The sequence below is a fragment of the Struthio camelus genome, chromosome 1 (assembly GCF_040807025.1).
Source record: "Struthio camelus isolate bStrCam1 chromosome 1, bStrCam1.hap1, whole genome shotgun sequence".
Lineage (NCBI taxonomy): Eukaryota > Metazoa > Chordata > Aves > Struthioniformes > Struthionidae > Struthio > Struthio camelus.
In genome coordinates, this window is record NC_090942.1 from 124,570,041 (window position 1) to 124,594,346 (window position 24,306).

The 24,306-nt window shown below is 43.6% G+C and overlaps 2 protein-coding genes across 34 annotated transcripts in view; both read right to left on the minus strand.

The window, feature by feature from the left end:
- The window catches only part of PRDM15 (PR/SET domain 15), a 37,915-nt gene extending 27,252 nt beyond the window's left edge, over positions 1-10,663 (minus strand). For 8 of the 32 annotated variants that reach the window (XM_068914775.1, XM_068914756.1, XM_068914704.1 and 5 more), the window contains exons 1-3: positions 10,022-10,120; positions 4,515-4,560; positions 966-1,059 (exon numbers count right to left, since the gene is read on the minus strand). In XM_068914775.1, coding sequence (XP_068770876.1) covers positions 966-1,059; positions 4,515-4,551 — 131 coding nt within the window. In that variant the 5' untranslated portion in view covers positions 4,552-4,560; positions 10,022-10,120. Of the gene's footprint in view, positions 1-965; positions 1,060-4,514; positions 4,561-10,017; positions 10,222-10,524 lie in introns of those variants that run through there. The other 24 variants (XM_068914688.1, XM_068914743.1, XM_068914598.1 and 21 more) reach the window with 11 other exon arrangements.
- A 5,966-nt stretch (positions 10,664-16,629) lies between these two features.
- C2CD2 (C2 calcium dependent domain containing 2) overlaps positions 16,630-24,306 on the minus strand; it is a 39,314-nt gene continuing 31,637 nt past the window's right edge. For both annotated transcript variants that reach the window (XM_068914798.1, XM_068914790.1), the window contains exons 13-14: positions 23,277-23,589; positions 16,630-17,900 (exon numbers count right to left, since the gene is read on the minus strand). In XM_068914798.1, the coding sequence (XP_068770899.1) occupies positions 17,674-17,900; positions 23,277-23,589 (540 nt within the window). In that variant the 3' untranslated portion in view covers positions 16,630-17,673. The remainder of the gene's footprint in view (positions 17,901-23,276; positions 23,590-24,306) is intronic.

Sequence of the window (24,306 nt, forward strand, 5' to 3'; positions counted from 1 at the left end):
TGAGGATTTTCAGATAGCAGAAGCTGTTCTAGCAGGAGCTTCAGCCAACCTGCTGGACTTCCAGAAAGCCTAGAAAAATGGCTATTGCTTATGCACATGTATAGCAAACGTACACTTTGGGACACAGAGAGCATCCTGCCCATGAAGAGAGATGTCATGGCACATGCGCAGCAGGCCCAGCACATTTAACATTTGTTATACAATAATCCTAGGAATACACAGAATGACCTACATAGCCAGAACATGTGCACTTGCTGTCCATGCTTTCTATCCATGACTTTCCACGAATAAATATGGAAGCCTAAACACATTTTATAATACAGCAGCATGAAGCTATTCGAACTCTCTTCCCTTTTTGGCGTGGCACTGCCTCTTCATGATAGTTGTCTCTTCTCCTTAGCAAAAGCCCAACATTTTGCACTTTAATATAAATTTTGCTGATAATGACTGATTGCATTTCCCTGTAAAATCACTACTCGTTATTTTCTCTCAACTAGACGGAGTCTGTTTCCTTTGGTAAGCATGAATGTTTCTGGTGTGACCAAAGTATTATCTATAATCATTCTTAAAGACTCACAAAAATGAGAAGAACAACTTGTTTGGCTTCTCAGGGGAGGAATTACAGAGGTTATACCAAGCAGGAGGATACAACCATTCGTATCACTGGGAAATCCTCATATACTTGCCTGAAACTGGTACAGAACATCTGAGAAGGAGAACAAGTTGCAGGTACTCAGCCAAAACAGAAGTCATCACCCCATCTGTCACTATCTGACCCTTTGCCAGAAACCTGAGCAAAGAAGCCAAGTCCTGAACGAGCAGCAAGACATTTTTTGGCTTCAATTCAGCAGAGCACTTTAGGCGTGCGCTTTAGCTTTTCTATTTAAACAAGGCTGCGTCCTTTTTGTAGATTGGGTCATCAAACAGTAAATACACTTTAAAGGACTAACATGAGCGCTACTTACCTGGCCCTGCTCAATACAAAGGAATCTTTTACTGTCACCACTGGGCCCAGTTCAGGACACTCTGAATCATGGTACTGCCCACAGTCTTCACACCCTGTAACCAAGCAGAGAGCATGCAGGAAGGTTCATGGAAAATACAATTGTAGAGCAGCTGCCTCTTTCTTTCAAGAGCTAAATACAAAACGTACCACCAAGCACACTAGATAAAAAGACAGCTGCTCATTTATATTGCTTAAAAGAACATGCATGACTGAACGACAAGTTAATAGCTGGCACCTATGTATATGAGGTAATGGATAATACGGGTACTATCAGAAGACACTTGTTTACATTTTTTCTCTAAGAAAATATTTGCCTTACATCCACAGTAAATATTCTGCTTAAAGATGAGATTATTCTTTAGATAAAGTGCCATAACATCTAGCAGGTAAAGAAAACCACATTACTACCTTCACTAGGTCCAAGTCTCTTAAGAAACAACTTGGATAGTGTGGTCTATTTAGCGACAGAGATATAAATTCCGGCCCCTGGTATCAGCAGCCAAACCCCCATGGACTTCAGCAGGGCAAGAACGCACAGCAGGTGCTAAGCTCTGCCTGGAATCAAACCTGACTTGCTCGCACTTCTCACACACGGCCCGGGGGGAGACTGGCATCCAGTTAGCAGTGCTTGGAGATAACTTTTGGTGCCTTTCCAAACAAGTCAGCTGACTAAGCAATACACTTTGGCTACTCCCTAATTTATTTTCAGCTCTCCTAAATTAACTTTTAGTTTAAGTGACTGTAAATTACCCAGAACTGAATGGCTCCTAAGAAACAATTTCCAGACTCAGATAATTTGAAACCTTTTAAAATAAGTCAGTTTAGCAGGAATTCAAACGCACACTGCTCTGCTGTGAAAAACAGCTGTCAAACTGCACTGCCTGGTCAGCTGCTTACCCAGCTTAAGAGATCATCACATAGAGGTTGTATTTTTAGAGTGTCGATTTACACCTGAGCTCCTCATTCATAAGGACAAGTCAGGTATGCAAACTGTGGGGTGGCTAGACATTTTCTGGGAGGACAACAACAACAAAAAAGACAATTTCATTCAAGAGTATACCCTGCTCTGGAAAGGATATTCTGTATTCCTAACTGCAAACCTCTCCTTCCCAGTTACTTAGCTCGGGGAACTAACAAAAATGATTTCTTCTAAGATGTAGAAAAGGAATCCCCAACTACAGTACAGAACTCCATTTGTTTTTTTTCTGGCAACAAAACTATCATAGCAGTGCAAATCCACATACATTTCACAAATGGCAGTACCAGCTTAAGCAATCCCCAGTCCTGTCCACTTCCTCCTCTCCAGACACTTATGGTGCCTCCTGGTGAACTCAATAACAAAATAATCATTTTCCCCAAAATGTTATTTTTCAGCTGAACCAATTCCCCAGTCCAGTTTGCTTTAAAGTACCACAGACAGCTGCATCAAAGGAAATGACAAGTGGGCAGGTGCCATCTATGTAGCACCGGTGTCAAATCTAAGGTGACAGCCAAGTTGCCTCACCTTCTTCTGTGCTGCAGTTTACCATACCATCCCCACTTTAGGTGTGCCAAACTCAACTACCTGTAGGTCACGCTGCAAATATTATTACTGAAAAAATCTGGGCCACATACAAATTTCCAAAAAGAAAGAGGCTGGAAGAGCCTCAGAGGAACGTGTAAACCAGACTGCTGAAATGAACTGGAATGTCTTTCACAAACAGTTGCCATAACCAGCAGGAACAGCATGGAATAGCCAGAACGACAACTTCTTAAACTGGCTTTGCTGCCAAAGGAAACAAAGGACTTCACAATTCCCCTTATCTTTCAATTCCACCTAGGCAGCCCCCACTCGCGCACAACAGCCACTGCACAGGTTCGACACGGAGCAAGCACGCGGCACTGTCCAAAACTATGTGCAAGAACTAAACTACACATTTCTCAAACTCCTTCCGTGGATAAATGATCAAATCAGGAAAATATGAGACTGACACTGTGTGGCACGTCTCTCAACAACTGAGGGATATCTAACAGCAGACATTCCCCAAGGCTGGTATACTCACTGTATGTGACACTTAGAAGAGACTAAGACTGCAGGAGAAATACGAAACTAAGCCTACGGTTAAACAGTAAATTGCCCTGGGGGGAGTATATTCACAGACTTTTATATGAAATATTCCAAAATTCTCTGATGTCTATGAAATACATACTCAGTAATGGTAATGATGGTAGTTCACAGTACCATTTATAAAAACTCACTTTTTCAGAATGTAAGCAGTCCCCATATTCCATGGGACAAACTTACAAAGAGCCCCAAAAAGCTCCGGAAATTCTCTGATAGCAGCCTCCACTGGAAAGGGGGGGTGGAAAAAAGGGCTGCATGACACAAAGCAGTTAGGAAAAGATACCTGCACCCGCTTTGATATCCACCAGGGTCTTTTTATGAAGGGGAAAATAAAGTAACTTCACCACTGGTATCTACAACTTAAAAAACAACAAAAAAAAGCCTATTGAATCAACATAACTTTTGAAGAAACTCTAGTAAATATGTGGTAGAACGAAAGGTGCAGCTTTCTTCCTCATACAGTTGTGATGAAGTTGATGTACAGCTGAGGCGCCACCAAGGCTCAGAGTCTGCGAATTCAAACCACCAAGGACAAATGCTCCCCTCTGCTCTTCCCAGACTGGATCCACAACATCTGGGGCCCTTATGCTCAAACAGGTTAGTGGACTCTAGATCTCTAAACTTTTTGTCCTTGTAATATAAGCTCCTGCGTGTCCAGGTACGTGACAAGCAGGGGCTACAAGGCAAGCATGCCACTGGGGAACAAGCCTACTAGCCAGGCTACATTAAGTATGGGACGCTGCCCACCAGCCTCCCTGGACATAACACCTCTGTGGCCTCTCTTCATGCTCCATAAGCCTGTCGGTCCATGGATCCCAGACCACGGATCTCAGACTGGCATGCAGGGTTACCCTGCATAAGACAGACCACAAAGCTGAGCTGCAAGCAAATGAATCACAGGCCTAGCTGCAGAGGTACAAGAAAGCACAGTGAATGCTGGGTGAGACTTGGCAGGTCCCTCAGTGCATCTCCTACTGGGCTGGTCCTGAAAGGATAACCAGCTTGCCGCAGTCCCCTGCTGCGGAGGCACAGATCTTTAACTTACACTAGATGTCAAGAGCTCCCCACAGCAATCCCTGGTTGCCAAAACTGGCAGTATAAACAAGGGCTTAGACTAGTCCCTGGCAACCTTGAGGCCTTCAACCTCGCTTATTTCAGCTAGGAAAAAGATGTTCTACTAATTCATATTCAGAAGTCTCTCTATGCACTTGCCAACTAAAACAGGAGAATATGTATGCTTAAAATTAGCAACCTTCTTTCTACTCCTCCATAACCCATTTGACCTTCCTTTACATAAATACATTTCCAAATAAAAACTAAGTCTTTTTTAGTCTCTCATGTCAGATGTTCTGTGTAGACAAGTCACTTCATGCAGAGGTAAACCATCTGCCTTGTAATACTTACAAATAAACATAGTCTCATCATTGCCATCTTCTGCCATGTTTTAAACCTGCCAAAATATAAAAGAGGAAGTTAAAGTCCTGAATGAGTTTTATTTTCACCATACTGTTGAAATATCCATTTATGGAAAGATGATGTTGACTGACCTAGAGCATACCCAAGCACACTACTGGCTCCTGCAGGGGTATAAAAGGAAAGTTAAACACAAAACAGAGTTGCTAACAATCCTTCAGTGACTGCTGTGTCATTACATGGGTTGCTGAAATCACTAGCAAGAAGCCTAAACATCTGTAGCTTCACAGACACTTCTCTCTGCAGCAGCGCTGTGTTATAGCACTCTTCATCCCTCCACCCGCCAGCCTCCAGCCATTCCTGTATATCCCTGTTCCCCCTTGCTATAAGCTTTTGTGCAGCCTCAGAAGGAGCAGGGTGAGGCCAAAAATAAGCGCTTCAGAGACAAGACTCATCAGTTCACTGAACTTTATGCTATTGTAATGTTCCTACCACATAAAATCATGAGAAAAATCAGCAATAAATGAAATAATTTTAGACTATTTTTACATTCTATGCATTAATTAGAACATACCTCGGAGATAACAAACACCTTGAAAGATCCTTTGACCTTCTGCTGCGTAAGATTTTAAGGAAGATTCATATTTTGGGTTTGTTAAAGGAAGTTCTGCATATAGCAGAAGCCTAATTTTACGCCTAAGTAGTTTGTATAAATCACTCCAGCGTGAAGCTGATATGTCAGGGACATAACTCGCTCAAGTCCAAAGAGTGATTTCCACCAGTTTCAGTGCATTTTTTCATCTTTATGCTACACAAAACAAATTCAATAGCCAGGAGCTCATATTCACGACAGCTCAGGAATGCAGAATTAGATTTCCATTCCACACGGTGTACCTCCATACCTATATTTTCAAGTATGAAATACTCAGCCCTGGGTAGTGAGCTCTCCCCTAGCAGAGATTTCTCCTAACGCCCCAGTGAGAGGCAAAGCAACACAAAGAACCTGACCTAACCTACAGAGAGAATGAAGGTGTAGAAGCAGCAAAACACACTGGCCAAGAAGAAAACAGGACAGAATAAGAGACTGAATCTGTGAGAGGGAGGAGGGCAGGAGGGGAGCAAACATGGCCAAAGACACACCAAGCAAGCATCCATAGCTGGCTGAGCCCTGTTTGAAAAAAGATAAAGCCTTTCCTACACCACTAACAAAAAGTAAATCCAAAGATATGCACAAGCACAGCTGTTACTCAGATTCAGTGTAGGAGCAAGGGTTCCCTTTTGATGCCACAAGTAATGTTGCCTCCTTTTTGAGCTTACTCTTGAACACGAATGTTTCATATTCTCTGCCCGGCTGGGCCATGGAAATATGCCTCAGGCTGGTGCCTGGAGCAGCAGTTACTTCTGCACAGGTATAAGCTCTACTGGCTTGTCAGCACAAGTGAAGCTCACGGGCCTGTATCCCTCCTACTGCTTCTGGCAACAGCAGCAGCTATTACGTACCCCACGCCTGACTCCATACTTCTGCCAAATCCGTGCCTAAAGCCACTACGGCACCTACTCGTGGGCACGCCAGGAAGCAGTGTCTGATGCAGGGCTCTCAGCTGCACTGATGTTCCCCTCTGGCTCAAGCCTCCAGCAGGAGCAGTAAACAGGTTCCTTTGCCAGTGTAACCTGGTCTCAATTAGCAAGACGCAATACACCGTCAGGCCGAAGTTAGGCTGGCTGTAAGGCCAGCACAGCGAGAGGAACACGAAGTGACTCTTGGTTGCTGTGGCTCCTGGTTACAGCAGCAGAGATACTGCTGCTCAGTTATGTGGGCAACAGCTGAAGGAGGGTTTTGGGCACAGAGTCAGGGCACCCTGGCACACCTCGGCGACCCTATCTCAAGTATGGCCCTCCCAAATTCTATTCCACATCAGTGCAACCTCTCATAACACCTGTTTCAAGTGTAAAGGGCTTGCGTTGCCCCTCTGTGGCACAAAGCTGAGCCTTCCTTGGCTATGACTTTTGGAGACCTGATATTTATATGAAGTACCACAAATGCCCATTGCTGGGCACAAGCAAAAATTCAGGGAATCTCCCTAAAGCTCTTTCCCTGAAAGCACTCTAAACAGTGAAACAAGTAGTTAGGGAACTTCAGAGTACGCCAGTACAAGACAAGCCATGGAAAGTGCATCACAGGTTGTTGTCAAAAATGATTTGTTTTGCTTGTTAACGAAGATGTTTTGTGGATGCTCTGCACTATTCCAAGGAAATCCCATACGGCCAGTTATTTTTAGATAGTTTTTGTCCTGACAAGATTGTCACCCTAACTATGATTGAATTAACAAATACTATCCTTGGTCAATGGTTCAGATACAATTTAAGGGCGGGGGGAGGAGGGGAGACGGACAGTGCAAGTGCAGCAAGATCACTAACACTGCTGCGTAACCCGCTCTTCAAAGGTTTTTGCCTTCTAGTATTATTCTCTGCACAGCATTCTTCACAAACAGCAGATAGACTCTAGGAGCATCTTAGTTAATAATCATGACATATAGTATCACAGAAGCATCTACATCATTCTTGTTGTAGGAGCCAGAAGATGACAACAACAGTAAAGGGGATGAGGAATCACTGCAACATAAATACTGTTCACGGTGATGGAGAGAAATTGTAAAGGTCCCTTGAACATACTTCATTCAGTTGATAAGGACACTAAATCTCAGTTATTATTTGGATTAGCTTAATTTTCATTTTTGTAAACAAGTACTTTTATTTTCTACAGAGTAAATGATTTCTGCTTCGTCAGACATCTTCCCTATGTCTGCACAATGACCTCTGAAAAAAATAGGAACAGATAGTATTACGTATCAAATGCATCCGAAAGTGCTGTGTACACAGATGCTCTGGGGCCAACATAGTGTATGCGCTAAGGGAAACAGCCCAACATGCAGGTACAAAAAGAAGACTACCATGCATTAGTACTTCCACCCTGTTACCAATCCCTCATGATGTTTTTTCCCCCTTCCTTTCCCTACCTACACTTTCTGTAAAGTGTAAGAAAGGGAGAACAACCCCAAAGGCGGGTTTAACAATTCTGCTTTGCAGACACACAATAATTTTCACCCACAGACGACAAAACTCCTCACAAATTTAAAATATATTTCCCAAGAGTTTTTGAAATAAATGTCATCACGCCACACGCTCCAGCTGGTAAACTGAGTCATGTAGTGTCACATTAGCTCACATGATGGTACTGAAGACAGACTCCAGAATTTTTTACTCTAAACTGATGTTATTCTGGTCCATGTCTGTGTTTTTTTTTTCTTTTTAAGCCCTTATATCGGCAAAAATATTCCATTAAGCCACTCATTCTACTGCACATAATTATGTTCTTGTCTCGCAGAAATAATCCAAAGCTTCTGGGAATTCCAGACACTTTTATATAAAACAGACAGCAATCATAAAGCAGTGAATAATCAGGTGAAAAGCTGTAAAGAACAAACTAGACCACAGGTAAAAAGCCTAATTCTGGCTGCAGAAAAAAAAGCAGAAAACCAGAATTTTCTGTTTGTATAACTGAGTGATTTTGTGCCTGAGAGCTGAATATATAACTGAGCAAGCAAACTCCAACTGCAACATGGGCCTCCAGAAAGTTTAAAACTCATCACAGGTGTTTGTTTGCACAGTATAATGTGCAGTATTACCGTCACGTAACTACTCAAGTTGTAAGTTATCAAAAAACGTAAGACTTCATGTGAAAGCATATTTTCCCCTAGTAAAATGCTGAAAAAGAATATCAGGCTTCAGTGGCATGACTTTGAGCTCACAAATGGATTTAAAAAATAGGGATAAAATTTATTTTTTGATTCTTACCTGAAATCTGTATTTAATTTTGCCCTGTTGGTTATTAAATAAAAAGTTTCCCTTCCTCCTTACTTAAATCTCCCCCTAAAATCCTTACAGAACTTCTCCTAGTGTGAACAAGTAACCTGAAAACGCAGGTTGGATGGGTATCACAAACACACGCGCACAGGCAGAATGCACTACAAAACATGCTTTGTTTGCTTCATGGTGTAGTCTAATTTGTTCAAAATAACGAGAAGCAGGACTTACAATTTATTCATAGTAAGTTGTAGCACTACTATTACAGTACTACTATTAAGTTATTGCTGAGAATAGGGGAGTGCGGGGGGGCTCCATGCTTACATCCAGGCATCAGGAGCACTGCTTAACACAGGGGATGCTGAGCTTATACCCTCTGCCCTCTAAAACATTTCCTGCGGTCACACTCACCGTGCCTGGCGTGAATAAAGTACACGCAAAGTTTGTTTAATGAGCATGGGCCGAAAACAAGCGCATTGCAGGAAAATTCCGCTGGTGAAGCACCGCAGACTAGGGATTTTTCCTTTAATAACGTAATCAGCCCACCACACCTTCCTCCCGAAGGCACGCGCTTATAAAGAGAACCAAAACAGGAGCCGGGCCGACGGGCACCCTAACGAGCTATTCCGACAAAGCGGCTGTCGGTTTTCTGCCGTCCCCGACGACGGCCAGTTTCGACAGGCAGTTCTTAAACCTTCCTTCTCTCATTTTCATCACGCCTTTAACTAACCCCCACCGCCTCGCCGAGGAACTTCTGCCCAGTGAGGAGCACGGCGGCGGCGGCTCCACGGCGGGCCGCGCTGGGGGCAGTAGGAGGAGGATGGCGGTTGGTGGGGGGGGAAGGGAAAGGGGAGGGGGGGGGCCGCCCATCCGCGCTGGCGGGGCGGCTGCCGCCTCCGCCCGCGGCCCAACGGTTTCACCTGCCGGGCGGCGCGCGCGCAGCCGCCCCGCGAGCGCCCCCGCGCCGCCCGGCCGTCGAGGCGGCCGCCTCGCACAAAGCGGCCCCCGAGCCGCCCCGGAGATCGCCACCGCCACCGCCGGCCCCGGCCCGGGGAGCCTGACCTCCCGCCGGTGCCCGGCAGCACCGGAGCCTCCCGGCTCTGTGTGTGTGTGTGTGTGTGTGTGTGTGTGTGTGTGCGCCCTCAGGGGAGGGGACTCGGCGCGGCCCCGCGGCCACGGCCGGCGGCGCCCCGCGCCCGCAGCCACCAGGAGCCCGGCGGGTGGCGGGGCCCGGACCCGGGATCCAGGAGCGGCTCCGCCGGGTTTTGCCTCGCACCCGCCTCGCCTCCCCCCCCCCCCCAGCCCTCCCTCCGCGCGCAGCGGCGCGGCCGCTGTAACAAAGAACAGGCGGCATGGAGGAGGCGGCGGCGGCGGAGGAGGAGGAAGCGGCAGCGAGGCCGCCGCCGCCGTCGCCGTGACGGCCGGGGCTGCACCCCCGCCCACACCGCGCCGCCCCCCCCTCCCCTCTCCGCGCCCCGGAGAGCGGAGCGGGGATACAAGACGGCGCCGTGGGAAGGGGCGGCGTGCAGGGGATCTCGCGCGGGGGGAGTCCCGCGTGGGGCCGGGGCCCGGGGCGTTGGGGGGGGGGGCGAAGGCGCGGCGCGCGGGAGCGAAGGGGAATTGGCGTTACCTGCCTTGGGAATGTTCAGACCCGGATCGAATCCGGACTCCGGGTTCCGATCCGCTCCGGAAACCACGCGCCACCGGAAGCCGGCCCGGCCGGCGGCAAAGCACCATGGGAGCTGTAGTCCGCTCGCGGCGGGCCGGGCAGGGCAGGGCAGGGCAGCGGCGGACGGGGGCGGCCGCGCTCCCTCAGCGGCGCGGCCCGGCCCCGAGCGCAGGGCCCGGCTCGGCCCGGCCCTAGTGGCTGCCGTGAAGCGGAGAGGAGGAGGAGGAGGAGGCGGCAGGGCGCGGGGGAGCGGCCGCGCGGCCTCGCCCCTAGCGGCCGCGGGCGGGGGCGCGGCGGTTGCGGGAGCGGCGCGGGGCGGCGGCCGTTGGGGAGCGGGGGGTTGGGGGGCCCTGCGGCGCGGCACGGCGCGCGTGGGCCCGTCGGGACAGGCTTTCCCACGCGGACCGCGGCACGGAGACCCCGCAGATGGGGCCCCGGAGGCTTCCGCTCTGCCCCCGCCCCGCTCACCTTCACGGCTCTCCTCGCTCGGGCGCCGCGCGCAGGGGCTGGAGCGGCAGCTTGGGCCGGTGGAAAGACGGTCGCCACCATTGACCTTTGCTTAGCGCCAAGGTTGTGCAACGTGGGCTTGTGTGCGTGTGGTTTTTTTTTTTTTTCCCCTCCTCCTTTCCCTTCCTTTCCTCCTCTTGGAGAGCGTCGAGTGGAATCACAAAAGCAGTTTGTCACCTTTGCTGGGATTGAGTCAAAGGCTCTGCATCAGGCATTTAGTAGGCTGTAGGCCCTATGATTTGTCCTTAGTTAAGCACAGAACCAGCAGAATGAGTGGATTACCCGAGTGCCTGTCTTGCCCGTACCCGAACCTCTTTGAGACTAACAAATTAAGCATTATTGTTCCTAAATCTTGCCTGTCCTGCATTACTAAGATCTTCTCTGGGCCCAGCCCTACTGTTAATAGCAAACACAGCAGCCATATGCGTTTTTGTTTGGAATCAGAATCGGTGATGCCTTTTTATACACACAGCTACTGCTGAGACCTCGTGACCAGGAAATGAAAGGCTTGGACTCAATGCCCTTCTTAGTTTGAGAGGCTTTAAAAATCCAGTTCTGGCTACTCAGGTACTCTCTGCTCCTCCAGCTGAAATATGTTACTATGCAGTGAGATCACACATTCAGAGACAAGTCGGAGTCAAGAGCTACTTATGTGTTTTTGCATCAAAGCAAGAGGCCCAAACTTCTTCCTCTGGTAAGGATTGTTCCCTATGATGGAGTCCCCCAAAGGCCCAGACCTCCCCAAAGTTGAAAGGCAATGGAAAGAAGGCTCCAGCTCTGTCCTTTCCTATGGGTGTGCCCTCGCACAGGGCTATGTCCCTATCACTTGGCTAAGGTCAGACCCCTTCTCACTGTCTGGCCTTCTGTATCTTGCATTTCCTTCTGCACAAGCACACAGCTTCAGCAGGAAGAGGGGCATGTAGAGACTGTTCTTGTTGAGTGTTTGAGTAAAGTGAAACTATACAGCACTGGAATTTTGAAAATGTTGCCTTTTTAGCAAAAATGTTAATATAAGGAGGGGAAAAGCCCCATTCTTAAAATAACTCACCAGAAGTATTCAACAACCACAGGAGGAGTTAGGGGAAGTCTTTAAGGCTCTAAAGACATACAGATAATTTGCTTTTTTACAAAGATCTAAGCCCACTGGCCTTTAGTTTTGTATAGTCTGCTTTTACTTCCTTTTCCCACACATTTCTGTGCATATAACTTTCACACTGCTAAGTCTTTGGGCCCCTGCCTAGGTTGTTTCAGCATCCAGTGCACAAATGTGGTGATCGTACCTGGCATGCCTTCACTCTGTCAGAATAAATATTAAATAATTCAGAATATTTAGATGTACACTTCCTAGCTGTAGCAGTCTGGACTAACAGTGCACGTGAATCTGCACCCTGCTGCTTTAAAATGATTTATATATTCAAGCTTTCTGCAAAGTTAATATCAGACTGCAACTCACTTCTTACACTAGGGTCTCTGGGGTAGAGAGATTAGCTATGAAAAAAAAAAAGATGATGATGTCTTTCATTTATTGTTTAAGAATGATGAACTGGAGGCTAGAGTACGGCACCAGAGTTAGTGGTACATTCATTCCTGCTCCAGCTGTGATCCATCTTGTCCTTTTTGTTAGTGTACACTAATGGCATCTCACAAGTTAAAAAAAAAAAATCAAAAAACTCCACCTAAAGTTAGAAAAGGAAAAGTAAGAAGGTCTGTTGTGAGACTCTGAGGGAGTTTCAGCTAAGCACTGAAATGAAATAAACAGGCATATAAACATGGCAGTAACTCCCAGTAAAGTAACATCCTTGCAAAAGATGGTACAGCTGCACTCACTTTGGATGTAGGAAGAATAAATATCACTGTGGCTGTCTTCAAGGGAATGCCTGTTTTGTTTGTTTGTTTGTTTGTTTAGTTTAGTAGGGCTGTGTGAAAGCAGTAATTTAGAACCTAACACTTTCAGTAAAACAAACCCAAGGGAACCTTATTCCCAGACAGTGCTCATTTTAGTATTGCTATCTTTTATATGAGATCTATGCCCTAATGCTTCCCCTTACCCCAAAGTACCGCTGTTTTTAGGATAACACAATGCAATTTAGAGGAAAAAATGACATTATTTTGTATGAATGGAGGAGTCTGCTCCTGGATAAACAGATAAAGGGACTGTGTTAAGCAACAAGTCAAATTAGTGAAGGAGAGTAGAAAACCATCTGTTATGCTTGGCTGACTAGGTACGACAGCACACTACACAGAGACAACTAGCATTTATTGTATGTACAGCAATAGTTATTTCTTTAAAAAATCCTCAGGCGTTTTAGTGATATAATAAATCTGTACATTGTAGACTTTTTAATTGCATCAAATTATTTGTGTGTACACACACACACAAAACACACAGAAGGAGGGACTGTCACAGTTGAATGCTAGGAATAAATGTTCTGCCCCATCTGGAATATCATAGCATACTACATTGCTGGGAAATACAAAGTTATAATATTGGCAAGGCCCCAGTCCCATTCTTCCCCGCTGCTTTCACACCACACTAGCACTTTGCATAGCAGCACCTTGGATATCCCAAGTGAAATGATATTGTTCACCCTTGACTTAAAATAGTCACCCTTGGTATATAGTTAATCTTGAACTGTTTGTCTTCAAGGCCGTGACTCAGCAACATAGTGAAGCATATACTCCTTTTAAACACATGAATAAATCCACATAGGTCCTGTGGAGGTCAACGTAGGAGGTCAGCTGTTCCCACTCATGATGGGAATTGTCTTAGCCTAGAGCTATGGTATACTTAATTCTAAACCAGGATAAGCACTTATCTCAAACTTCAGCCCTGCAATTCAAAAACTGCCGTAAACTGAGAAAGCCTTGTGACTCTCACCTTGTGTAGAGCTCTTGCTCCTTTTAACAGCTAGAATCACCAGAGCTGAAAGAGATATTAGAGGAAGAGCAAGACTCTTACTTTGTTTCCCCATGCACATTTGATAGCATTTTATGTAGTCAGCTTCACCCTTTTTTCCTATTATATTCCACACATCAAGAGAACCAAAATATTACAAGAAATACGTATCAGAAAACATTCATTTGAAAACCACTTAGAACTAGCAAGGAGACACAGTACCAGAAACTAGTGTAAAAAGTTACCGGTCCTCAAAATTGGTATCGTTACCAGGCAACAGATTCTTCTAAAAAAGCAGCACCAGAAATGAAGTCCTCTCTAGAGCCGGAGAGTATCTGCAGGTCTGTATAACCTAGAGCCCCAAACTCTCTCCGAAAGAACAGGGGAAAAAAATCTACTAGAAAGCTCAAGAATAACGCCCAGTATCCATGCTTGTACAGTTTATATGATACTTCCATTACATTCAACCATCAAACAAGTTTGCTAATGGTATTTTGCTTGTTAAGTGAATATGTACTTTTGTCCGTTACCATGTTCCTTCTCCTTCCTGCTGCCTCAAGACCTCACAAGTTTCGTATATAGTTAGGAGTAAAATGAATGCTGTTTTTTCCTGGGGTGAGTTGGATATGCAGTAGTGGTGACTTAGGGATAAAGGATCCCTTCCCTCTGACTCAGTCACTTCAACAAATTCACCTAGCTTGCCTTCACTTTTGAGATATTAGGTAGCTTTATTGTTTTAATCTACAAAGAGAAATTCAATTTCCATACATCTGAGCAAAATTTCCATTAAAGCTAAGGTAAATCTTGTTTAGGTGAGGATGCAGGTTTTCTCCATCAAGGCAAATGAAAAGCTAAGATACCGTAAAGCAAAACAAACCCCATAAACAGAGGTTAAGATTATTCAATTATAGGCAGAAAAATTCTTTAGGAAGAAAAAGCAAATCTTCACAGCATAGCGCTTACAAAATAAATACCATGCTTTCTTTGGTAAGCGTAAGATCTAGAAACACAGAAGTGTAAGAAGAGGGGCAAAAAGGAGGGAAGATTTCATAAATTGTTTCCAAAGTATTGTTCTGAAGTAATTAAATTAGAGGATAGAAAACAAAAAAGTTTTCTAGGTAATATAATGCAGAGATTTCATCTACTGTGCTCTTCAAATGTGTAGTCATTAAAATTTTTAAGATTGCAATCTTAATAATTTGAGGGTTCCCTTTTGCACCTTTCAGACAACTGCAGAGGAAATGCGCAGCACCTAATGGGGTAAGTCCTTGCGTTAATTCTGCCAGTTTCCAAATCCAGTCCTCCCTACTCTGAACTGTAGCATAGCTCCCTGCAGGCTGTCAGGACCCAACTCACATCAACATAACTACTTGTACACAAAATACAGACTTACATCTCCTGATCTTAAAAGGCAACCTCCTGGGAAGAAGGAACAGGGTTCAATATTATGGGCCTTTGGGGTTATCACTACTGGGAATTCAATTGTCCATTTGGGTTTAGTACTTTAGCTTGTGTTTACCACATTACAGAAATTACTTGTAGAGGTGTAGGAAGAGGTGAGGAACACAGCAGCCAGATATGGAGGTCAAACGCATTATCAAACCAAACGATGTTTATTTTCCTGAGGAGTGAAGGCAATTAAAAAACAAGATTCCCTTTTTACCCCAAATGCCTTGTTTTCCTCATCTGAATAATCAATTCTTTCTCAATATACACAAGTTCAAACCTATGAACAATTTGCAGTATTGAATGCTCTCAGTTCCCACCATCAAGACATGCATTCAGGCAATCACCAAGACCCTAAGAAAGATTAAAAAAAAAAAACAAAAACCTGTCAAGGTTCATTTTTCTTTGGGGTAATATACAAGCAAACCCTACTCCTGTGTTCTGCAAGTTACTCAGCATTAATTCCACCACATTCTACAGTAAAAAAAGCTTCTGTCAATTAAAATCCCAGTTCAGTAATTTAAACAGACTTCAAGTAGTGATGCAGACTCCCATCACATTCCCAGTTCTACAGCTGCTAGCTTTTAGTATAAGGGGGTGTTATACGCAGAACTTAGTCTCACCTTAATTACACTCTGATTTCTTGAGCTCAATGCGCAGTTTTATTTTTCTCCTTCCGCAAACAAGACTGAGCATTTAAAACATGATAGGATCTTCATTTCTCTCTCATCATGCAAAGGGCTCCTAGTAAACTCAATGGTAAAAAGTGTATACTGAGGGAACATAACATCAGTCTTCTAATGCTCAGATCATGTGCTGCTACAGAGCAAATGAAGAAGCCTAACTTCTACTTTCTGTTAAATTAACAATAAAGAAAAGTTTTCAAGCACATTTAAGCAAGACAAACCAGTATTACTGACCTGGGATTTCTAAGCACATTACAGGTCTAGAATACTCATGTGTAACACAAATTTGTAAAACATAGAATATTAAAATGCCTTCAAGTGTTTTCACAATAAGCAGCATGCTTTACCATACCACTATCTGATAGTCTGGGCTGCTGTACTACCACAGTGATTTTACTAGGCTACATAAAAACTGTATTTTTAAACAGTAGGTTCAGTTAAAAGATTTTGGCAAGTTCATTTCTTTGAAGAGTTTGTTGGGAAAATTAAAAAAAAAAAACCTCTAGTTTTATAATCTTTCTAAAAATATTTGCCAGGGAACCTAGGACTCACCAGAAATTTTGAAATGTGTTTCTGTTCTTCAGTGAATTTCTATTTTTGAAGGATGCTTTAAGGGATAAGCCCAAATATCTGTCATTTTTATGCACATAAGAAGTATTGGATGTCTTTTAAGGGGGAAAAAAAAAATCACTGTTGCAGGCACAAATCTATCATCCATTTATGTCAGTAGTTTTGATGGAACGGGTGTTTTTCTTGGCCAAAAAACAACAGGCTTGGTCCTTTCTTATCGGTAGGAATGTATACGTTGGAAAAGTACAGGTATACACAAAAGATGCTGCCTGTGAAATATCGACTGATGTTTTACTCCTCTTTTTAAATATCTAAAAAAAAAAAACCCTACACCTTTATGTTCACCATTTTTTCATTTTAATTTAAAGGAGCCAGCTGCTGTATTTAATGAGGAAAAAAAGTCAAAAAACCCAACCAACCACTCACCATGTGACAGCACTGACCCTTCTGGAAACTGAAGTTAGGGGATTATTATTATTACTTTTTTTTTTTTTTTTTTTGAAAAGACGCTCTCTTCACGACTGCATTTTCTAAGATCTCAGTAAGTGTTTGGAATCTAAAACAAGCTGTCTAATGAAAAGCTTATGTAGGGTTAAATATGCTCTGTTCAACACTTATTGCTCCTAGCTTTGCATTTCATACAATGATTGATATACTTGTCTAACAAGTACTTGAGAGAAGGAATTAGAGCCCCTAAGACAAGTTGTTGCACTAGCAATGCAGCTTCTCACATAGGGGAGAAAAGCTACATGTAGGAATTTTTAAATGTTTTGCTTGCAAGTAGACTTGGGTAGACTTAGAAAAAGTTCTGTTTTTTAAGCATAACTTATGCACAGAATATTATACAATATGCTAGGATAAGTATTTGCATAATTTATTGATTTATGGCTAATCTCAAAGGCATCTCTCCACCTACTTGGACTGAGCAGTTAATACAGCAGGCTACAGTTATTACAGCAGGCTATCTTAATCAGCATTTTAGTTCTGCCGCTAAAAACTTACCTGTTTCCAAATTACAATACAAACTGGGTCTGAGTCTCTCTTTTGTCTTTCAGCCTGACTAGAAAACCAAGTTGAGACTTGCATTGCAACTACTCCGTGTTGCAGTAAGGAAGCACAGTGGTATGTCATCTCTTTTATGGTGGTTCAGTCATGTAGCAGGTAGGAATTTTCAGTTCTTAGCTCTCCACTAATGTAAACTAGGTGCTCACATAAAAGTCCTCCCCACCTGCACCATTCCCCGTCTTCCCTCATCTTCTACAAACCACACAGTCCTCCAAATGCTGTCATGATACAATTCCCAGTTGTTGTATTTGGAGGAGCAACTCATTAATTATAAAGAAAATCATTCTGGAAAAATAAACGAAAGACAAGCTTTCTGTTTATTCCTGGACCACTGTATTAGTGAACATCATTTTATGCAAGTCATCAGCTGTATATGTATTCTCTAGTACTGCTCTGTAAACAACTGATCAGCTGATGTGCAAGCATCCCATTAGAGAGCGTTCAGTCTTATATGTATGGTTCTGCCGAAGAACCATTCAGTTTGTTCTTGCTTTTGTTCTTGGAAAGGAGCTTCCTGTTAAGAATACGTGAAAGTGTTCCTCCCTTCTTGCGCGTTTCCTCTGATAGTGGCTGCTGCAGGTAGACAAGATCGTTGTGCGACTGACTCATTCCTGGATCCTTCTGATGATGGCGCCGACGAAAAAAGAGTTTTGCGCTTTTTTTCAAAATCCCACCTGAAGAAACAAACAGCAGAGGACTCTTTAGGCAGAACAGCATGCGTTTTTTGTTAGGTCTCAGCTTTAACTATAACTGCAGCAGTACTGAAAAAAGCCTCAGTCTTAGTATTTCTGATTTAAATTCACCCATTTAACTATAAAGTGCAAAAGCCACGTTAGAAAGCTAATAGTGTGGTAAAACTAAAGCAAAAATGTTGATGGTCTCTAACCTAGAGGTCATAATAGTTCATGAGTTCCATCTTGGACCAAGTAATTCACGTTATTTCACATGGTGGTAAACTCAAGTATTTATTGTGCTTTCTGCCAAAGGCGCACATACATGTCCTACGTGCTACTGAGTCCTCCTTGCCATGCTGCTGATCCAGCCCTGTCTCAACTGAACACCACTAAGAAATTTAGGCTCCACAGAAGTATGTATTTCTCTGCTTCTCCTCGTTTCATGCAAGTATCATGCAAACTGAATCACTTAGATTCATGACAGACTATGGTAGTTCTAGATCTATGCATATACATACACTCTTAAAGTTAGCGGAAAAGTTCAGGAAAGATGAGCTCAATTGTGTTGCTAGAGGAGCACTGAAGGAAAAAATAAATTTTCCTTCAGTTCTTGCAGAAACGGTGTTATTGAAAGAAGGAAGGAAAACTAATGTCAAACATGTCTATGAGCAAGCAAGTATCAAATCATCCGATTTCAATTTCTGAAGAGCCAATCCTCACATCTTATAGAAGCCTCCTTCCTTACACTTCATGTTTCGAATGCTCTTCTGAAAGCTATGGTAGTGTTCAAACATACACATGCACAGCATTTTGTGTGGGTTGTACGCTGGGTTCTCACATGTCAGACAGGCATTTTCAATCCTTTCAATAGATTACAGTACAGAATATTTTATGAAAAGAAATGAATGAAACAGAAGAAGTAAAGAAATGCTACAGACTCTCTCTGCTGCTTGAGAGATTAAAGGAGCTGAAAAGAACATTTTAGCCCATTATGCACAAAATGAAGTTCACATTTTAATTTCAAGTGCAGAATACTGTTGGTTTCTGAGAACAGTACTTGGTAGTCAACCTTCATGCAGTAGGCCCATAAAAGTAGACAACATGTATTCTATAAGAATTTGGGAGCACCACCTAGAAAGTAGAGGTTATGAAGCATTTGCTCTTTTAAAATCCTGTTAGGACTAACAATTCACCTCAAGCAGATTAAAAATAGTATTACATCTGCTTCCAATAGACTCAGAAATTCTCCCAAATTCCTTCTGTGGTAAATGAGGTCGCTTCATTTTGTTGTACTCTTTCCCTTGATACCATGTCCTATCTATTATGTAGCCATGGCAATTGCAGCTAGCATCTCAGCATGAACTCATGTTCACAGCATAAGACACCAGTAGCATCTTCTCCCTTTGCAAGCTTTGATTTTTTTGGTAGCTACCGTTCTGAAGAATTCCACCGCCCCTTTCCCTATGCACACAAGTGCCTGACATGTAAGGCAGCATGGTGGCAGCTGGCAGAAAAACCCCTCTGAGCTACCAGGAACACCACTCAGTCTCGTGTCAGTATAGCAGCTTAATGTTAAAATAGCAACTCCAGTTTTGTGCAGAATTGGGTAGTATAACTGTCCAAGTGGCACAATCAATTTGAACAGAGGAGGACCCAGACAGCAAGCCAACACAGGAGCCTTTTGGCAGTTAGACCGGTACGTGAGGGCAGTCATCTCCTTGACAAAGCTTCCATAGCTCATGCCCATGCCACTGTCAAGCTTCCTGATTCTTTCTCAGCTCAGCTATTAATTCCTATCACCACACAGTCTTGATTCTGCTTTCTCTCCCTGATTGCAATAAATACAAAAAGCAACACAATAATTCTTTCACATGACACTGTACAAAAGCTGGAATTGTCATCTAAGGACTTCACACAGGCTGCAGGTCGTTTTGCACAGCAACAGCTGCAGAATAGGCATTTCATGGCAGGCGTGTTCCGCACAGCCAGATGCTTCTTTGTTCAGACTGGAACAGTTACAAACATGTGCTTGGGATTATTACTTTTTATTTTAAGGACTATGCACTCAGCATCTGGAAAGATATTCTAGTATGCTTTGTCTTGCTCCTGACATGTACTCATTCTGTGACTTTTCTCACAGAGCACGATGGGATCAGAGCAGAAGTCAGCTGAAAGCAAGTGGAACTCATGGATTTGAATCTTGACTGCTCTCCCATCACCCTCTGGTTGATCTTTCTGACAAGGCCAAAAGCTTAGCTTACCACTTCAAGCTGTTGTCAACAGCATAAAAGAAACAGTGTTCTACCCCATGATACTGACAGTTGTTAATGTGCAAAGGCTGGTGATGAGGCCTCACTGCTGTGTAGCTTTTGTTTTAGCAGTCAGCTGCTCTGCCCAGCAGTCTTGGCAGCTGCAGCTGAAGTTGTGCCAACAGGAGGAGGAGGACAGAAGAGTTCATCCATAAGCAGCTGGTTAGTCCTATCCATTCAGACTGATTTCCCATACTAGGAAACATAACAGAAGCAAGGAACGCTGCAAAAACCATGCTAGTGACCCAGGACAAATTGCCACAGCTGAAGAATTGAAGGCAGCCCATGCCTGAGAACAGCACAGGGTCAGCACAGGCAGCAACCCACTGACGTGAAAGCTTGCTGCGTGTTTGGAGGTACTGAGGTCATTGCTACCTGGAAGCTTGCCACATCCGCACTACCACCCATCAGTCTCTAGCCAACTGGGCATGTGCTGCCTGTCAGTGGCTCCAGTTGCTGTGGAGGCATGCACCCCTATTAAGAAGGCAGGGTAGGGCAAATCACAAACTTGATGTTCCTGCTATTTGCATGCTTGCTTCTCAAGTTTTACAGGATCCATAAGCCAACTCCACCCCTAAAACCAGGAGATAAGCAGAGAGCATGTCAATAATGCTGTACAGCCTGGTTGGTCTTCATAAGCTCCTGAGCAGCAGCTTAGGGTGCTCAGAAAAGGCTTATGGGGCTAGGATCACTTCTGAGTCTCATTTTTGTTAAAGAAGGAAGATTTGCTCCCACATCTACCTGGATATGAATAAAGATCACTTCTCCCCACTCCTTCCCAATTCCAAAACAGCTTTTACCCAGAAGGTTGTGTAAATACCTGCCAAGATACTTATAGCTCTAGGAATCAGGCTAGAAAAGAGATCTGGAAAACTGAGCAGCAGCTTTTAAAATAAGCATTCTGTATATGCATATCCATTTATGGGGTCACACATGGTTTGCATGAGAAGATGGTTGATTGATAACCAGATAGTACAGGAATGGTCATGAGAGAGATCTGGAATGTACAGTGCCCTTCCAAGCTTTCCTTGCTGTCCATTCTGCATGACCCACCTGGGTAGCCCATCTACCACTCGAATGCTTTGTTACAGTAGACTAGTCTGCTAAGAGGTCTGAGCACAGGAAGGTACTTTGGAGGAAGGAAAAAAATGGATGGGAGAAGAAGAAAACAGGCGCCAAACTACATTTTGCTTCAGTTTTACAATGAGTGTTCCACTGCAAAGCTATATTTTCTTAAAAAAATATAAGACAAAAATAACTTACTGTGTAGGCAATTAATTCTGGTTGGCATAGTAGTCCTCTTAAGTTTACAAAAGGGAATGGGTAAGAAAGAGGAAGTCAGAGAGGTATAAAACAAAAATAAGCAAGAATAAAAAAAGATAACGAAAGACAGTTCTAACTTTAAATTGTTAACACTATACATGAGTTTTTTTAAAGCAGGTCTTGTTTTTATTTTTATTTTAAAGGGAAAGCATTGGACAAAACATAAACCTTGAACTATCAAAGCTAACTGAAGGCAGGGCGGTGGAAATATGCTATCTCACTCCATGAAAGCTACTGAACTGTGACAGAGCAGGGATTCAAGACTTCCACAAAGAGATCGGTTTAAGTGAGTTTTTGAAACAGTTTTTTTAAAATGTTTTTTAGGATGACACAACTCTTAAGAGATCGTTTGTGCTTTTTAGCAGTCCTCTCCTGCACCACGTAACTAGAATCTTTAGAAGCCTCTTCTCTTTGCAACATACTGCACAGGGAAAATTGCAAGCATAGCTATTGAAGAACAAAACTAGGCAACAGCTCACATACAAACTTCCACTTCTTTCTTTTAGAATAACATACTAAAGAAGAGTCCAGAGGTTCTGCAAAATCTCATACAGCTTCCTAAACTTTTCCAGGCTCCAAATGAGAAATATTACTTAAACTTATCCCAGCCCCTCCCCCTCCAATAAACCCCAAGCTGCCTAGTGCCTGCCCATCCGTGCCAAAATGATTGCTGACATATCATCTTAAACTAACATATGGAATAATAAAGCTGTGAAAATACCAGACAATCTTGATGTTCTAAGAGAGCGCCTTGGCAAAGAGATCCAATGTACACCTTATGTGGAGGGAATACAATTACCTAGCAATATACTGAGGTTGCGTACTAAGCCTTTTTACAGTATCCCTGGGTAAGGAAAAAATACAATATAATAACATGAAAGAGGGATGGACATGGGTGAGAAGCACAGCAATTTTTGCAGCTCCCATGAACAGCCCATAAGACTGCTCTGCCGCTTGTTCAAGGAGCAGGCGGGAGTCCACTGTACCGGCTCTTCTTCCAGACTTTTTAATGGTCACTTGTGTTTACCACCCAGCCACATACTGCTACAAAAGCCTCAGAAGTTACTGGACTTATAAAAGGAATGCAAAGAACCGTAAGACGTTTTCAAACTGCAACTACTCATTGTGTAACTACACAAGCAAAATTATCTGACCATTTATTTATTTTTAAAATCACCCTTAACCCCATTTTCTTTAGCAAAATTCATATTGATGAAAAAGGTGAAAGGGAAGAAACTGTTTTAAAGGCAGTTTAAAACTGTGCGCTTCTGGCACACACGCTTTTGCGAAGGCAGGGAAGTTTTGTGCTCAGAGATGTGAGGGAGGAAGAGGAACACACCAGAAAGCAACTGTGGAACTCCGCCATTTTTCCTTTAGTAAAGGCGTTGCAAGTATAACACAGGTCTTTATTTACAAAAACAGAGGTTTCATCAAGGAGTTGACAATTTGGCCAGTTATCTCCCTCACAGATAACTGAGCTGGACTTAGTGATCTGCTCTTCAAATTCTAAGGATGAGCCCTTCTATTTCCTGATGAATAAGGAAGCCTGGACATGCCTATCTGAGAGCTCCATGATGCCAGTCTTTATGGTTGTTTGTAAGGCTTCTTCCACCAACAGCACAATCGCAAGGAGCTTAAGGACAAAAAGCAGTAAGAAAGGACAAACTACTCTAGAGTGTTGCATGACACGGCTAATTATGTAGAGAAAGCAGTAGTTCACTAAAGGGGAGGTGAGGTCACATACCTTTAGATTTTTTCATGCTCCCAGTTTCTGAAACACTTAAAGAGCTCCCGGACATTTCTTCACAGGTCTGGTCTAGCAGCGTGTTGCTGTTCCACTGCTGGCTTCCGTTCTCCAAACCCCAGGCCTTATGGTCACTTTGCTGTGGGTCAGTATCAGGTACTGTTTCTGAAGCACCTAATGATAGCTTTTCATCAGAGGTGACTTTTGCAATACGTTCCTCCACAGTGGATGGATCTACTTTTTTGCAAGAGCCATCCATGGCTGCAGCATAGTCCATCATCAGTGCAGCTTCACTGTCCTGAGATAAAGAGATCTGCCCAGGGAAAATAAGAGACAACACTGACACAAGCTGCTCTTCTTTAAAAAAAAAAAAAAAAAAAAAAAAAACAAGTATCCCTGCAATGGTTCTGTCCTTTTCTCTTCTTATACTTTTATTTGCGCTGTTCAGGCCTATTAGAAAGCTAGTATGAGGTTCCCTTGGTTCCACTAAAGAGGAGCATATAGCCAAGTTCTAATCAAACAGTTAAAGCCAAGTGACTGGAAAAAATATTTAATTACATGCCTCCCACCCACCCTCAGCCCCATCACAAGTAATGACACTTTTTCCTACATGTGCTGCTGTCATGAAGTATCAGCTTCCATAGACAAAAATCTCCCAGCATTTCAAAGAAATTAAATATCAAAATATTTCATTTTGCACAAGAAAGACTTCTTGGCAGCTATATCAGCTAAACACAAGTCCACACAGTCCCACTGCCCCCACTTTCTAAGCAGACACATCTTGCACTGTGGTGGCTGATCCTCGTTCTCCCCACCTCAGCACAGCCCAGGGATGACAAGGGGCTCAATGCCAGCTGAGCCAGCTTTTCCTCAGAAATCTTTAGGGAAACTGTGCAGAACAAGATGACTCTGCAGCAAATGTTTGTACAGCAGCCTGCAGCGAAAGGACTACAGGCAGGAACCAAATAGGTAGACTGGGGGTGTGGATGAGGGAAATCTGGAAGCATACTATATACACTATGTGAGAAGC